Source organism: Canis lupus, chromosome 1, assembly GCF_048164855.1.
Source record: "Canis lupus baileyi chromosome 1, mCanLup2.hap1, whole genome shotgun sequence".
In the NCBI taxonomy this organism is placed as follows: domain Eukaryota; kingdom Metazoa; phylum Chordata; class Mammalia; order Carnivora; family Canidae; genus Canis; species Canis lupus.
The window spans coordinates 951,484-967,088 of NC_132838.1; the positions used below are offsets into that span (position 1 = coordinate 951,484).

Here is a 15,605-nt window from a genome sequence, read left to right on the forward strand (position 1 = left end):
TCTGATGGTTTTATTTTGAAGTATAAGTAGACATCTACATATACTTGAAACTAATGTAACATTCTGTGTCAACTATATACTTCAATAAAAAGAAGTGGCTATCTAAGAACTGTGTTTTAATGAGCCCACACTGAAAAGATTCATATATTTCAAGCAACCTTAGGTTAGTTTAAGTGCAAATTAGATTATGTTGGCTTTCAGCGTACATTAAAAACAAGCACAGTTTTGCTAGCCCTAAAGTGTTGAACAAAGGCAAAACACATGAAATTTTTTCTCTAAGGAAAAACCAAGGCCAAATTTTTAAAAATCTCAAATGAGTTAGATAAATCACATACCTAAAAGATGCAGAACTTTTCTTTGATCTTTTACTAAATGCCCATGGCCCCATCTTTTGCCCTGAACATTTTTATTTACCTGGTTCTATGCACGTCTCCTGGTAATCCAGACAGCAGTTTCCAAGGTCAACACAAGCAACATCACAGCGGCAGTTCCCAAATGTTCTCTCAAAACAACGACCTTTGCAACTTTTAACTGAAAATATTGAATAACAAGTTAGAGGTTTCTGATCATAGAAACACAAAGCAAACATCAACTAATATACCTAAGATAAAATCAAATCCTACCTTAGAAAACACAGATTGGGGTAATAAAGTTACCTAAGAATATTTTCATAAATATACATAGGAAGTGGCACAACAGAAGGCATAGAGTTTTGATTTTATCTCTTGCCATAGAAAAAAGGACTTTTAAAATTTATTACAAACCCAACTGGGGCTGATAAGATTTAAATCCTTATGGCACGGTAAAGAAAAGTCAGAATAAGGACTTGTTCTGAATGTGTTATGCTCTGAGAAGTTTGGCTTACACAGCCATAAAGTTCTCTAAAATCTCAAAATGTGAGGTAAAGTTTGTTTTTTTGTTTTGTTTTGTTTTTTGTTTTGTTTTTTGTTTTGTGAGGTAAGATTTTAAAAGTGATTATCTGAGCATTTCAGAAAGAGAAAGAATGTCTGACTTAACTCCCCCCCAGTCTTGGTATATAAAAGAAGTAATGTCCATGTGCGAATGTTTTGCAAGACTGTCCCTCCCATCATCATCCAAAATACCCATTTCACCTTCAGATCCAGCCTGGTGCCCAAACTCCCCAGTCAAGGTCTGATTTCCTTGTTTGAAGCTTGTATAAAACCTTGTCCTTCCACTCCATCACTTAATTCCATTTGAACCAGAGTATTTGGTTAATATCCCAGTGTCATACTACACTACCAGCTTCTTTTTTTTTAAGATTTTTATTTATTTATTTATTTATTTTAAAATTGTATTTATTCATGAGAGACACATAGAAAGAGGCAGAGACACAGGCAGAGGGAGAAGTAGGCTCCATGCAGGGAGCCCGACACAGGACTCAATCCCGGGACTCCAGGGTCACGCCCTGGGCCAAATGCAGGCGCTAAACCACTGAGCCACCCTGGGATCCCAGACTACCAGGTTCTTAAGAACAAAGACCACATGTGGAATTTGCCCAGCACCCTACAAGGTGCTTGACTATAGTTAGTACTAGCAAGTTTTTGTTAAATAGATAAATGGTGGATATGAAAGGAAAACTTTTTATTAAGAACAATAATTTTATGTTTTAATTGTTACTAGATATCTGAAAAAAGATAGGTTTTCATTAGATTACTAAAAAAATCAGGATGGTGAGGAAAAAATCCATTGTAAAATAATGCAAATCCAACAGAAAAAAAGGAATAATTGTAGCTTTTGACCACCAAGGCCGATAATTTTAAAAGCCCAAAGGGCGTGTAACCATTAAGTTTCTGGTTGCCCAATGATGCTAAGTGATTACCTAGTAGTACTGTAGGGCTGCTTCAGTAACTAACTCCTTGTGAAAAAAAGAGTGCCCTAGGAGTCCCTGGAGAAAGTGAGGGAGAGGGCTCCAGGGGCACACCACCAGAATCTCTAGGCCATATTTGCCTATTTGCTTCACCGTTCTTAATTTATTTTTTGTTGTTTTGGTGGTTTTCTCTTTGGTTAATTTTTTTTGGTCATAGCCCCTGTTTGTTGTTTTAGGATGAAGTTTTGCAAGTAAATACAATATTTTTTTTTTGTAAATACAATATTATGGCTAAAATAATAATAATAATAAAACTTCAAGAAGGCTCAAACCAGCATGAAATCTGCAGTAACTATGGAGTACCCACAGATCAGGACATAACACTTTTCTCAATCACATTCTGAAGAAGTCTAAGTAGCAATACATGTGCACATATGCACACAGGCACGCACACTCATTACTGTGGTAATTACCTTCTTTGGCACAGCTTGGTTTCAAACCAAATATACAACCAAGAATTGTTGTTAACACACAGACTGACAATACCTGTAGAGAGAAAAAAGAAAATTATATAGCTTCAAAATCCTTTTATTTAGTCAAATGTTTCTAAACTTGCTGGTGCTGCTCTGTTTCCTGATGTGGGTGCAGGTCACATGGATACATGTGCTTTGTGAAAAATTCAAACTGCATGGCTATGCTTTGTGCATTTTTCTGTATGTATGTTAGAGTTCAAGAAAAAGTTTATTCAAGTGTTAGCAAACAAATCTGTGCCATTGAAAATGTTTCCAGAAACTTCCCAGTTGATGCAAATGAATCCAGTCAGAGAATTCTGAACTAATTAAGGAAAGGAGAGAGGAATAAAATCTATTTAGAGATTCAATTTCTTATTTGTTAATCCATAAAAGGCAACATGAGAATATTAGATGCTTCCTTTATATAGTTTACATAAACCTAAACAATATCCTCATAGGCCCCGTGCCCCACAGCTGCTCATGGGAACAGGCACTAGATAGGGCTGGGTAACTCCAATGTGGGCCCAAACATCACCACAAACTGGTTGTACAACTTGGGGGAGATCACTTACAATAGTCTAGACATCAGATTACTCACTTATACAATCAAAGGGCTGGACTACATGGATCTCTAAAAATCTTCCCAGCTCTAACATTTTGCCGCTTTCTCATTCTCCACTCTTTTAAAATAAGTAGATACACCAAATAGAATTTTTATTTGAAAATTAGAGAGAGAGAAAAAAAAAAATCCAGAGAACAACTCTCAATATTTTTACTGGAATGGAGTTCCCTTGACAGCTCCCTGGAGTCTTGCTTTGCAGAAAATCCAACAAACTATGCATTCAGTACCAACTATGTGTAAAGACTGCTATGCACAGGAAAGAACGGAGAGATACCTCAGGGAGCTTCTATTTGTGTGGCAAAAGATAAATATAACAGCATAAATGGCTCATATTTGGCAGGTCCAAGGAGGCAGCTGCAGTTCCACGGTTATTTAAAGAAGGAGAAAAGTTGCAGTTTTTGGAGAGAGGATCAGAGAAGACTTCATGGAGAAAGTCCTTAGGTGGTGCTCTGAAAGGGGAAAATGATGGTGTGACATGATAGGTGATAATGATGGAGCAAACTTCTAGGAGGAAGGCCAGCATTAGGATGTCTGAAGGAAGAAGTGGAAGGCAGCAAATGAATAAGCAGCCTACTTTAGCTAGAACAAAGAATATGCAAAGGGGAATGGATGTAGTGGGGACAGGTAGATTGGTGTTTCCCAAAAGCCAAGCTAAAGAGATAATAGAAACAAGAGGAATGAGTAAATGGGACAGGGTGGATGCTGGGTACGGGCATTTTTGAACTCACTCCCTCAAACAAAACATATCAAGTATTGACCATATATGCCAGTCACCATATTAGGTACTGGATACTCAGTAGTAAAACACACATGACCTTTATCCTCGAGGTGCCTAATGTCAAGTGACTACAAGAACTAAAGAGAAAGGAAATGGCAAACTGAATCAGCAGGTCTAATTTATTTCAGAAGAAAATGAGGGTAAAGGAAGAGAGAGCAAGAGTATAGTGGGTTTCAAACACAACAGGGTCTAGGTGAAGCTTTTTTCTTAGGAAACCAAAAACCTAAGTGTATCTATGTCCATCAAAATAGGGAGCCATCCGAGGAAGAGCTTCAACAAACAGGTAAATGATGGCAAACAGAACGAGGCACCAGCAGAGAGCACTAACAGATTGCCCTGAACCTTTGATGGTAGTATAAGTTGACACAAACATATGAAAAGTAATTTTTAAGTCTCTATCAAAAAACACTAAACACTCTTATTGTCACATAGGGAAATGAAACAATTGTAAAACTAATCTGTATTTAGTATATTGTAATTTAAAACCTGGAGAATTAAAGTTTTCATTGTAATAAATTTATAAGAATAGTTTGAACAGTGCTTTATTTTCTTGTCATATAGCTTACAATACAGAATGAGAATCTTTTCCATGCCTCAGCACCCTGCCACATTCCTTTCTAAACTTAGTGATGGTGAGTTTATGGACATAGTGAGGAGTGTGGTTGGATGGATAGGATAAGGATGTCCCAGAGAAAGAGACACTGGCACAAGAAATCATACTAAAGGAAGTCTTGGAGATACTGCACAATACTTAAAGTGCAAAGCCTAAAACGAGGGAAACTGATGTAAGTTCCTCTGGCTGCATAGCTGGAGTCTGCTAAACAGAGGCAGTGTTAACATGCACACAGTTGGCTTTTTCTTCCATAATCTCATTTACACTTGAACTGAATTTCACTTCTGGCGTCATCACTTTTTTTTTGCCTTTACTCAATTTTCATCTTTATTGGCCAATACTCTCTTTAAATTACACATTTTTATAAAAGGTCATGTACGTTTGCCACCGGCAGACAAAGAAGCAACATAACTACTTGCTTTGCTGGCTGTGAACTGACCAACACATGCATAGTAACCAATCACTGACAGACTTTTTTAATATTTTATTTATTTATTCATGAGAGACACACACAGAGAGACAGAGATACAGGCAGAGGGAGAAGCAGGCTCCCTGTGGAGAGCCCAATGTGGGACTCGATCCCAGGACCCCAGGGATCACTGTGTGAGCCAAAGGTCGATGCTCAACCACTGAGTCACCCAGATGCCTCTCACAGACTTTTAAAAAAGCCAGTTGGTCACAGACCACCATACACATCTGTTATTTACACAGTGATTTGCAGGCTGAAAAAGCTAGCAGCAAAGACTCTACTCTGTGCAACTCTTTACAGTTAACAATAAATCTTAGTAACTAAAATGATCCATGTTGTTGGGGGACTGGTGTTATTAAACTGTGGTTACTGAAATTGAGCATGCCACTGAGTCATGCAAAACTAGGGCTGCCTGCGCTCTCACGCATGGGCAACATGGCTGTCCAAGGCGGCCTATTTCAAAAATGTTTGTCTTCACAATAAATACACAAACAAACAAGAACCAAGAAATAAGTTCATTTTAAGAAACTGCCTTAAAAGGTCAGTTTAATCTACACAATCTCAGGAGGTTAGCCTCAAAGATAGGCATGTCAAAAGAAGGCCTGAGAAGAAACTAAAAAACAAAACAGAGATGCAGACAGAGGAAGCTGGAAGCAGCTGATGGTGGACCCCCTCAATCTCCTTGGGCAAGTAAGAATATCTTCCGGGAACGAAGAAGTCTAGCTGGGGCTCTGTAATGAGAAGGCACAGGATATCACAAATGAAGAATGGCTGCAAAGCCATGGTAACAAAGGAGGCTGAGTCAAGATGGGAAGAGTAGAAAGACCTTCAAGCTCTGGGAGCCCAGCTGAACCTGAAATCATGGATTCTAATGGACACAAATAACCTGAAATTCCAAGGCTGGGAATGAAAGGATAGGACCAAAAGATAACATGGCATGGGGAGATGCAAAGGCAAGGGAAACAGAGCAGAGAAGCTTACAAGAGTCAAAATGTGGCTGCAGTGGCTGAACAGGTTTGGGACCATGTGGACACAGATGTTTGACAACTGAGAGAAGATAGGGCATCAGGCAAAAGTGAGAGTGGGAATGAGGGAGGGAGCAAAGAAGGAGGAAGAATGGAAATTATGAACTTGAAAGGAATTTCAGAGTCTACATTCTCAGAAGTGGGATAGTTTGGAATGGAGATGAAATCAAAAGGAGAAATCTGAAATTGGCATAAAATACTTGTTGGAGTAAGAAGACCTGAAAGTTCCAGGACTTTTACTAGTAATCACAGTTAAGTTTTTACCAACAAAAATCACAGTAGGAGAACTTTATTTATATTCTGAAAAGTATTGGCTTAAAATACACATTCCCTCATTACTGTAAGAAATTTAGTCATGGAGATATATTACCAACAACCATACTACTCTTACTAAACATAAAACAAACTTGCCAATGGTTCTGTTACAATTAAGTCTCATCTTGAGGAAAAGTATGGGAAGAGTTGATCACAGGTAAGCATTTAAATCATAAGAATTAGGGGAGCCTGGGTGGCTCAGTCCATACAGCACGCACCTCCTGATCTTGGGATGTTGAGTTTTAGCCCCTTGGTGGGCAAGGAGTCAACTTTAAAAAAAAAAGTAATGAGGTGGTCACGATTTCAGGGTCCTGGGATCGAGCCCTATTTCGTTCGGGCTCCTTGCTCAGACAGGAGCCTGCTTCTTCCTCTGCCCCTCCTTCCCACTTGTGTGTGATCTCTCTCAAATAAATTCTTTTTTAAAGCAATGTCAAGATTCACTACTCATTTTCACCTCTACATCAATTTAGGTACTTTTCATATTTTGATATTCTCTTAGAAACTTGAGACAAAACATTTCATCTTTGAACACATGGAGCTACCAGACACAAAAGTAAATTGTTGGAATGTTTTACCTCTACATCAGAAGAATATTTATTTGAGAGTTTCCTGCTTCTTCAGTTGGAGTACTTAAATAATTAGGCCTTTCTTGGACATTTAGTGAACCAAAAGAAATAGATACAAAGAAAGCACTCGGTTTTTTTCACACAGATTCCCTCAAATACAGTGACATTAATATAACATGTATTATTCTTTATTGAGCATTCATTCATATATGAGTGTCTACTTGTACCCAGTCCCTTCCCTTTGCTAAAGGTCAGAGACAAATAAAAGTAACTAGTAACTCCTATCCTGACAGAGAAATGAAGCTGGTGGGGGGAGGGCATGGAAATTAATGATTACGATGAAAAGGGACAAGAGCTACAGAAGAAATATGTAAAAAATGTTAACACACAAATAGCACAGTAGAGAGAAGCAAAGGAGAGAATGGTGATTAAAAAAAAAAAATACTTGGGATCCCTGGGTGGCGCAGCGGTTTGGCGCCTGCCTTTGGCCCAGGGCACGATCCTGGAGACCCGGGATGGAATCCCACATCGGGCTCCCGGTGCATGGAGCCTGCTTCTCCCTCTGCCTGAGTCTCTGCCTCTCTCTCTCTCTCTCTCTCTCTCTCTCTCTCTCTCTCTCTGTGACTATCATAAATAAATTAAAAAAAAAATACTTGATAAAGAGAAATTTGGAGAAAAAGGGATTTCCTCCTCCATCAATAAATAAATGTCCCAGTGTCTGCAGTAGGAGCTGTATTTAAGTTCTATGGGTAAGTACAAAAATAAAACAAAAAAAATTTTGTGGTGAAATCCCTAATCTCTTAGATTACCATCTAATCAGGCTGATAAGTAGAATCTGTTGATGATAAAGACAGCAAGTGGTGAGTAGCAGTCTAAGAATTAAATCACATGGCAGTGACGTGCAATTGACACCTCGTGCAAAGCCAGAAAGGTACAGAAGATAGCACCAGCCTGGGAGACAGAGAGTAATGACCTAAAAAGTGCACTTCGCCAGAACTATGCGCTAGGCACTTTTCTGAGTTTTATACCAAATCATTTAATCTTTACAATAATGAGACATTATTGACATTAACTCAGTTTAAGGAAACAGCTGTGGAGAGCTGACAAGTCACATGGAAAAGATCTGAACTCAGGCAGTCAGGTTGTAAAGCCATGGAGCAGAAGGGAGACACAATAGTGACTGAAGGGGGGCTGTGGTCCTGGGGGCAGTCAGTGAGGAGCCATTGGGGTGTTTATATATGGAAGTGACATGACTGGATTTTCAAATTCTAGAAAAAGCCTTTGGCAACATGTGGAAGGCTCTGGTATGAGTTCAAGTGTGAAATGAGAGCTTGGGCTGATCGATCTCTCCTTGATTCTCAGCAGATGCTCTGTCCTCCTCTGTCTTCCTCACCCCCAAGCACTACAGCCCTCACTATGCACCATGAGACTCATCTGTCTCTGACTAGACTGTAAATTCCAGAAAGGGGTAATTGATGCATTTCTATAATCTCCATGTCTAGCATGGTGCCTAGCACACAGTAGGCATTCAAAAATAATTGTTGAACTGAAAATCAAACTGTGACTTCATTAACCATAATTTGAGGGAAAACCATAAACTTCTCCTTTTCTTCATCTGACTTGACAAAGTCAATCAGTTCAAGTGTCTTGGTATCTGCTTTATATAAATGCCTACAATAAATATACATGAAAAACATTTTTTTCATGAAAAACATTTTTTAAGGAAATGGTAGATGGCTGGATTTGGTATTCAACTGTGACAGATGGAATATAAATGCCCATGTGATGTGAAGATAAGTTGGCTGATCACACTGCCTATCAGTCCTCTGACCTCTGACCAGAGCTACATGCTTTCGGAAGAGAACTTTGTAAGAACTCAGTTCTACAGTGCTAAGTCTTCAGGGAAATTTTTTTTTCCTAGAAGATGAAGGTTAGATCCTCAGAAACTTTCATAGGAGATTCGAAGGGACACCAAAGAAAATGTCATATTCTTGAAGAACTTTTAAGTATTACAGAGTTCAAAGTGCACGTTAGAACAACCGCTTGCATGGATTTAGAACTTTTCAAAAAAATGGTTCTAACTTTTGCTTGTCCTCTTCTACACTCAGTATCATTTTAGTTATGTCTGACATAATTGGAGATTCTCCCAAATGGCAGTGACATTTTATGTAAAGCAATTTATATAAATGATCAAGTGAAAATGAGGGAAGGAGATATCAAACACTGAATAAGCAAAATCAAGTAGGATGCTTAACTGACTGAGCCACCCAACAACCCCCCTAATCCCACATTCTTAAATATTAGTGAACAGCCATGATTCACCACCATACATCTGAGGTAAGCCTACAATGAGATAAACAAAAAGTGTAAGATCAACACAACAGAAATAAAGGGAGAGGGAAAGAAAAATACATAATTACACCTAGTTGGTTTTCTCAGTGGGTCAAGAGGATATACATAAATCTTCAAATCAAAGATTCTATCAAGTATCCAGGATAATAAATCAAAGAAGGCTCAAACTTATTGACATCATTGTAAAATTCCAGAACACCAATGACAAAAAGATCAAGTAAAAGTATGCCAATATTATAAAAATTTAAATGAGCAGTAAAGATGTATAAGATCAGAGTTAGTTTTTCCTTGGAGGTTTAGTAGAACTTACTGGTGAAGCTCTCTGGGCCTAGAAAGATCTGTATAAGAAGTTTATTGATTTCTGGTTCAATTTCTTTGTGGGTTATAAAATTACTTACATTTCCTAATTTTTCTTGAGTCAGTTTGGTAAATTGTTTTTATTCTTGGATTGTTCACTTCATCTACATTTTCAAATATATTGGTATAAAGTGATTTATAATAGCCCTTTGTTATTTCTTCAGTGTCTGTAGATCTGTATTTGTGGTCCTTCTATCATTTTTTACTTTTTGGCTTAATTGCTCACCAGAAGTAATATTCCTTTATAAAGAAGTTACTTTTTGCTTTACCAATCTTCTACATGTTTACATGTTTTTTATTTTATTGATTTCTGGTCTTATTTTTAATTTCCTTCCATAGCCTACATTTAATTTTCTGTTTTGTTTTGTTTTTCCTAAGTTATTGATATGGCTACGTAGGTTATAACTTTATAGATTTTCTCTTTTAATATTACTTGTATTCTAATTTTCAAACTCCTTAAGGCATTGTTGTTATATTACAAGTTCATTTAGATTTACCCAAATATTTATGACTTTATGCATTTTAACACACTTTCTTTTGAACCTTTCATATGGAATTTTCTGAAATCTATTTCCTTCTGCCTAAAGTGTATTTCTTAGAATTTTCCTGATGGCAGATTCTCTATTTGTTAGTGTGTATATGTCTTTATTTTGTTCTCATTCTTGATAGGTATTTCTTTTAGGTATATACCTAAATATATACCTAAATATATGTTGCCATAATATATTATGTTGCCAAAATAACTGGCAACAATTATCTTCTTTCAGCACAGTGAAGATATCACTGCATTCTCTTATGCTTTTAATCATTGCTATTGAGAATTCAGCTGTCTGTTGCACTTTGGAAGGAAACATGTCTTTTTCTCAATACCTTTAAAATTTTTCATTTTTATGTTTACATTTTACAATGTTATTCTATCATGTGTTGATGTATTTCTCATATTTATTCTGCATAAGATTCAATGAGCTACTTAAATCTGAGGATTGGTATCTTTCTTCAGTTCTAGAAAATTGTCATCTCTTCACATAGTATCCAAAATAAAAGGAAAAACGGATATTAGCAGGAAAACCTTAAACTACAAAAAGTGGCCCTAGAAAGTCTTTAAAGAACCAAATAAAATTTCTAGAAATAAAAAATGAACAAAATTCAGTAATAAGGCTTCACATCAGAAGAGACAGTGAAAAATAGAATTGGTAAGCTGGAAGATAGTTCAGAAGACATCGTCTAACATCACAAAAAGAAAGATCACAAAAAATTACCCTTCTTCCCATTCATTATTATTTCTTCTACATTTTCTTCAAAAATAGTCAAGAATTTTACTATCTATGTCTGATAACAATACCATCCGATGTTATTGTGTGCTTCTGTTGTGTGATATTTCTCCTGGTTTCGCTCATGGTGCTATTTTCCTTTGGGTGCCTGGTGGTTTTTAACTGCATTCTGTTCATTGATGTTAAGAATTTTCAGGATTCTATGAAGCCTGGGATGAAAGTGTTTTCTTCCAGAAATGATTTATATTTGCTTCTGTCAAAAACATTAGAGAAACTTCAAGTTTGAGAACACCTTTATAACTTGAGGTAGATAAAGTGAGATCAACTTACATATATCTTTATTTATGGGAAATACACCATAATTACACAATAGAGCTAGATCTTACAGAGTGTTCCAACTTCATACAACCTAATATGTATATAATACATTTATAACACAATTCACAGCATATAAGATATGTAAGCCTGCAAAATTTCTTTACAGAATGAAGTTTTGACTTCAAAATATTATTTCTGATTTATGATAGCCTCCAGAAATATACCTCTTATATTTCTGTCTCTCTTTTCTATGGTCAAGCTCATCAAATTCTGTTCAAGAAATATTAATGCCTGCCTGTACTGTATCAGGGAACATCTAGTATGCTGTCTTTTTCTTTCTTTCTTTCTTTTTTTTTTTTTTTTGTTTAAGATTTTACTTATTTATTCATGAGACACACAGAGAGAAAGAGAGGCAGAGACACAGGCAGAGGGAGAAGCAGGCTCCATGCAGGGAGCCTGAGTGGGACTCCATCCTGGGTCTCTAGGATCAGGCCCTGGGCTGCAGGCGGCGCTAAACCGCTGAGCCACCCAGGCTGCCCTGCTAACTGTCTTAAGTAAAATGTCCTTTATGCTCATACTTATGCTAGTTATAACGTAATTTACTGAAATAGTGGTATTTTTTATTACCTCAATAACAAGTCTCAATTAAGAGTCACAAATCATTATAGGAATATTTATTATCTTCTGACTAGAATAGGTTAAAGACTACAATGACAGAAGGAGGATCACGTGCTAAAACAAATGAGAAATTAGTCATTTTCAAGTTTGTTTTTTTTAAGATTTCATTTATTTATTTGGAATAGAAAGAGAGTGAGGAGGGGCAGGGGCAAGGGAAAGGGAGAAGACTGCCCACTGAGCAGGGAGCCTGACATAGGGCTTGTTCCCAAGACCCTGGGATCATGACCTGAGCCAAAGGCAGACACTTAACCAACTAGGCCACCCAAGCGCCCCTCATTTTATGAGCTTTTAGGCAATAACTAGCAATTTATTGAGACACACACACACACATTGACAATAAAACCAAAACAAACAAACCAAACCCAGGGTCTTAATGGACAAGGCCATTTGCTACCAAATCACTGCTTCTAACAGTAACTAGAAGGACCAATCAGAAAACTAATGACAATGTAACAGAGGGGGAACACTATAGTGGTTCCTTTGGATCTGCAAAGATCCGTGCATGAGGCACTACTTATTATTACCTGCTCAACCCAGCTGCTAAAGTATTTCTAGGACCTCTCTATTACAAGCAAGCTAACCTCACAAGCCATAGGACTGTCCCTCACAGAGATATCTAGCACTGTGGATAAAAAAATTCTCTGCTACATGGATACTAGTTCGTCACTTTCCACAAACATAAAAGGGTAAATATTGGTTTTAAAATAAGAAATACTGGGAAGCCTAGGTGGCTCAGAGGTTTAGCGCAGCCTTCAGCCCAGGGCATGATCCTGGAGACCTGGGATTGAGTCCCAGGATCGAGTCCCATGTCGGGCTCCCTGCATGGAGCCTGCTTCTCCTTCTGCCTGTGTCTCTGCCCCCTCCCCCTCTCTCTGTGTGTCTCTAATGAATAAATGAATAAAATTTTAAAAATAAATAAATAAAATAAGAAATATTAAGACAGGAGAAACAAACAATCCAATCATGAAATGGGCAAAAGACATGAACAGAAATCTCACAGACGAAGACATAGACATGGCCAACATGCACATGAGAAAATGCTCCGCATCACTTGCCATCAGGGAAATACAAATCAAAACCACAATGAGATACCACCTCACACCAGTGAGAATGGGGAACATTAACAAGGCAGGAAACCACAAATGTTGTAGAGGATGCGGAGAAAAGGGAACCCTCTTACACTGTTGGTGGGAATGTGAACTGGTGCAGCCGCTCTGGAAAACTGTGTGGAGGTTCCTCAAAAGAGTTAAAAATAGACCTGCCCTACGACCCAGCAATTGCACTGCTGGGGATTTACCCCAAAGATACAGATGCAATGAAACGCCGGGACACCTGCACCCTGATGTTTCTAGCAGCAATGGCCACAATAGCCAAACTGTGGAAGGAGCCTCGGTGTCCATCGAAAGATGAATGGATAAAGATGTGGTCTATGTATACAATGGAATATCACTCAGGCATTAGAAATGACAAACACCCACCATTTGCTTCAACGTGGATGGAACTGGAGGGTATTATGCTGAGTGAAGTAAGTCAATCGGAGAAGGACAAACATTGTATGTTCTCATTCATTTGGGGAATAATAGTGAAAGGGAATATAAGGGAAGGGAGAAGAAATGTGTGGGAAATATCAGAAAGGGAGACAGAACATAAAGACTCCTAACTCTGGGAAACGAACTAGGGGTGATGGAAGGGGAGGAGGGCGGGGGGTGGGGGTGACTGGGTGACGGGCACTGAGGGGGGCACTTGACGGGATGAGCACTGGGTGTTATTCTGTATGTTGGTAAATTGAACACCAATAAAAATAAATTTATTATTAAAAAATAAAAATAAAAATAAAATCATTCAAAAAAAAAAAAGAAAGAAAAACCATATACTCTTCTTTGGAATATTTAGTTCCTTTTCTCATATCTTAAAAAAAAAAAAAACAGAAGAGAAATAATGTCAGAAGGAGGTAGAACAGTTTAGTAAGACATAAAATAGAAATCCTTAAATTATTATTATTTTAAATACTGGCTCTCTTAAATGCTACCATGTGTTACTCTGGACCTCTGGACATTTAACCCATTTAACCCTTTCCTAAGTGAGAAAGAAAGAAAACAGCAAATAGATATTTTGAAACATTCAGGTATGATACTATGTACATGAAAGACAGAGAAAAGCAGCAATGCCTTCAGTCTCACATGAATCTGTTAGGAGATGCTTATAAAAGAACATGCAGTTCAAAACAATTATTTTGAATAAACACATTTCATATTTGGTTGAACTAGTCTCTTGGGTTGATAAAACTACGAGATTCTTCCCCAAACTAGAATTAGTGGTCCAGAAAATGTTTTGGGGTTTTTTTTTTTGGCACCTTTGATATTTAAGCAAATAGTCATTTCATCAATTCCCTGATTTTCAAAGACTTATCCTAGTTAAACAAGCATTTAAAGAAAAGTATCCAAAAAAGCTCCTATCTACAGCCAATAAAAGCTGGTAATGATAACTGAAAAATAATCTTTTTTAGGACAAGTTAAAATAAAATATCAAATTAAAAGGCTGGCTTTAAAAATAGAAATAATGTTACTACTTTGCCATAAACTGCAAGGAAATGATTAAATCCTAACCATTTTCAGTTAAAAATATAAGTATGGCAAAATCATGGCCCTAATCACAAAAAGATCAACAACTCTCATGCCATTATATCCAAAGAAGGATGTGTATTATACTTCGAGCTTTGTGATACAGAAGAAGCCACATCATCTGTAGTTCCCACATTGGACTGAATATTTTCTATGGTCCCTGATAAATCTAAAATATCTACCAATCAACTTCTGACAACTGATCCTACTTTTATTTGGATTATTCCTGACTCCATCTCCTCCACCCTTCTCTCTTAAGGAATATTACCTCAAATATGAACATGTATTAAGATTCTTGGCTGACTCTGGAAAACAGTATGGAGGTTTCTCAATAAGTTAAAAATAGAACTACCCTAAGATTGGGCAATTGCACTACTAGGTATTTACCCAAAGGATATAAAAATAGTGATTCAAAGGGACTCATGCACCCCAATGTTGATAGCAGCATTATCAATAATAGCCAAATTATAGGAAAAGCCCAAATGTCCACCGACTGATGAATGGATAAAGATGTTATGGTGTATACACACACATACACACACACACACACACGGGCTATTATTACTCAGCCATACAAAAAATGAAATCCTGCGATTTGTTAGAAAGTGGATGAAGATGGAGAATATTATGTTAAGTGAAATAGGTCAGTCAGAGAAAGACATATGATTTCACTCATATGTGGAATTTAAGAAACAAAAAGGTGAACATAAGGGGAAAAAAAAGAAAGAGGCAAACCAAGCAAGACTTTTACCTATAGAGAATGAAATGAGGGTTGATGGAGGGGAGGTGGGCAGGAGGATGGGCTAGATGGGTGATGGGTATTAAGGAGGGCACTTGGAATGAGTACTGGATATTGTATGTTAAGTGATGCATCACTAAATTCTACTCCTGAAACTAATATTACACTGTATGGTAACTAACTGGAACTTAAAAACTTGAAAAAGAAAAAAAAAAAGACTATTAGCTAAAAATAGTATAGTGGAATAACTATTAGGTCTGCTATGAAAAGAACTGGAAACATCAGCCCTGGAGACTTAACTTCCTCAGGTGAATCAGAAGTACAAGTGGGCGGGGCAACTCACCTGAGCCATATCCTTCATAGTCAAAATTTTTCCTGGAATGCTGCAAAGCCTCCAGAGAACTGAACCATCTAGGACAGCAATTCTTTTCTCTATTATGTTCATTTATTTATTTTCCAGTTTTAACAGGAAATAATTGACATCACTATAAGTTTAAGGCATACAACATGATGGTTTGATTGATACATACTGTGAAATGAT

At 37.3% G+C, this 15,605-nt stretch overlaps 1 protein-coding gene across 1 annotated transcript in view; it reads right to left on the bottom strand.

Moving 5' to 3' along the window:
* ENPP1 (ectonucleotide pyrophosphatase/phosphodiesterase 1) overlaps positions 1-15,605 on the bottom strand; it is a 70,032-nt gene that overhangs the window by 35,387 nt on the left and 19,040 nt on the right. The window contains exons 2-3 of the mRNA XM_072813656.1: positions 2,302-2,374; positions 415-531 (exon numbers count right to left, since the gene is read on the bottom strand). Coding sequence (XP_072669757.1) covers positions 415-531; positions 2,302-2,374 — 190 coding nt within the window. The remainder of the gene's footprint in view (positions 1-414; positions 532-2,301; positions 2,375-15,605) is intronic.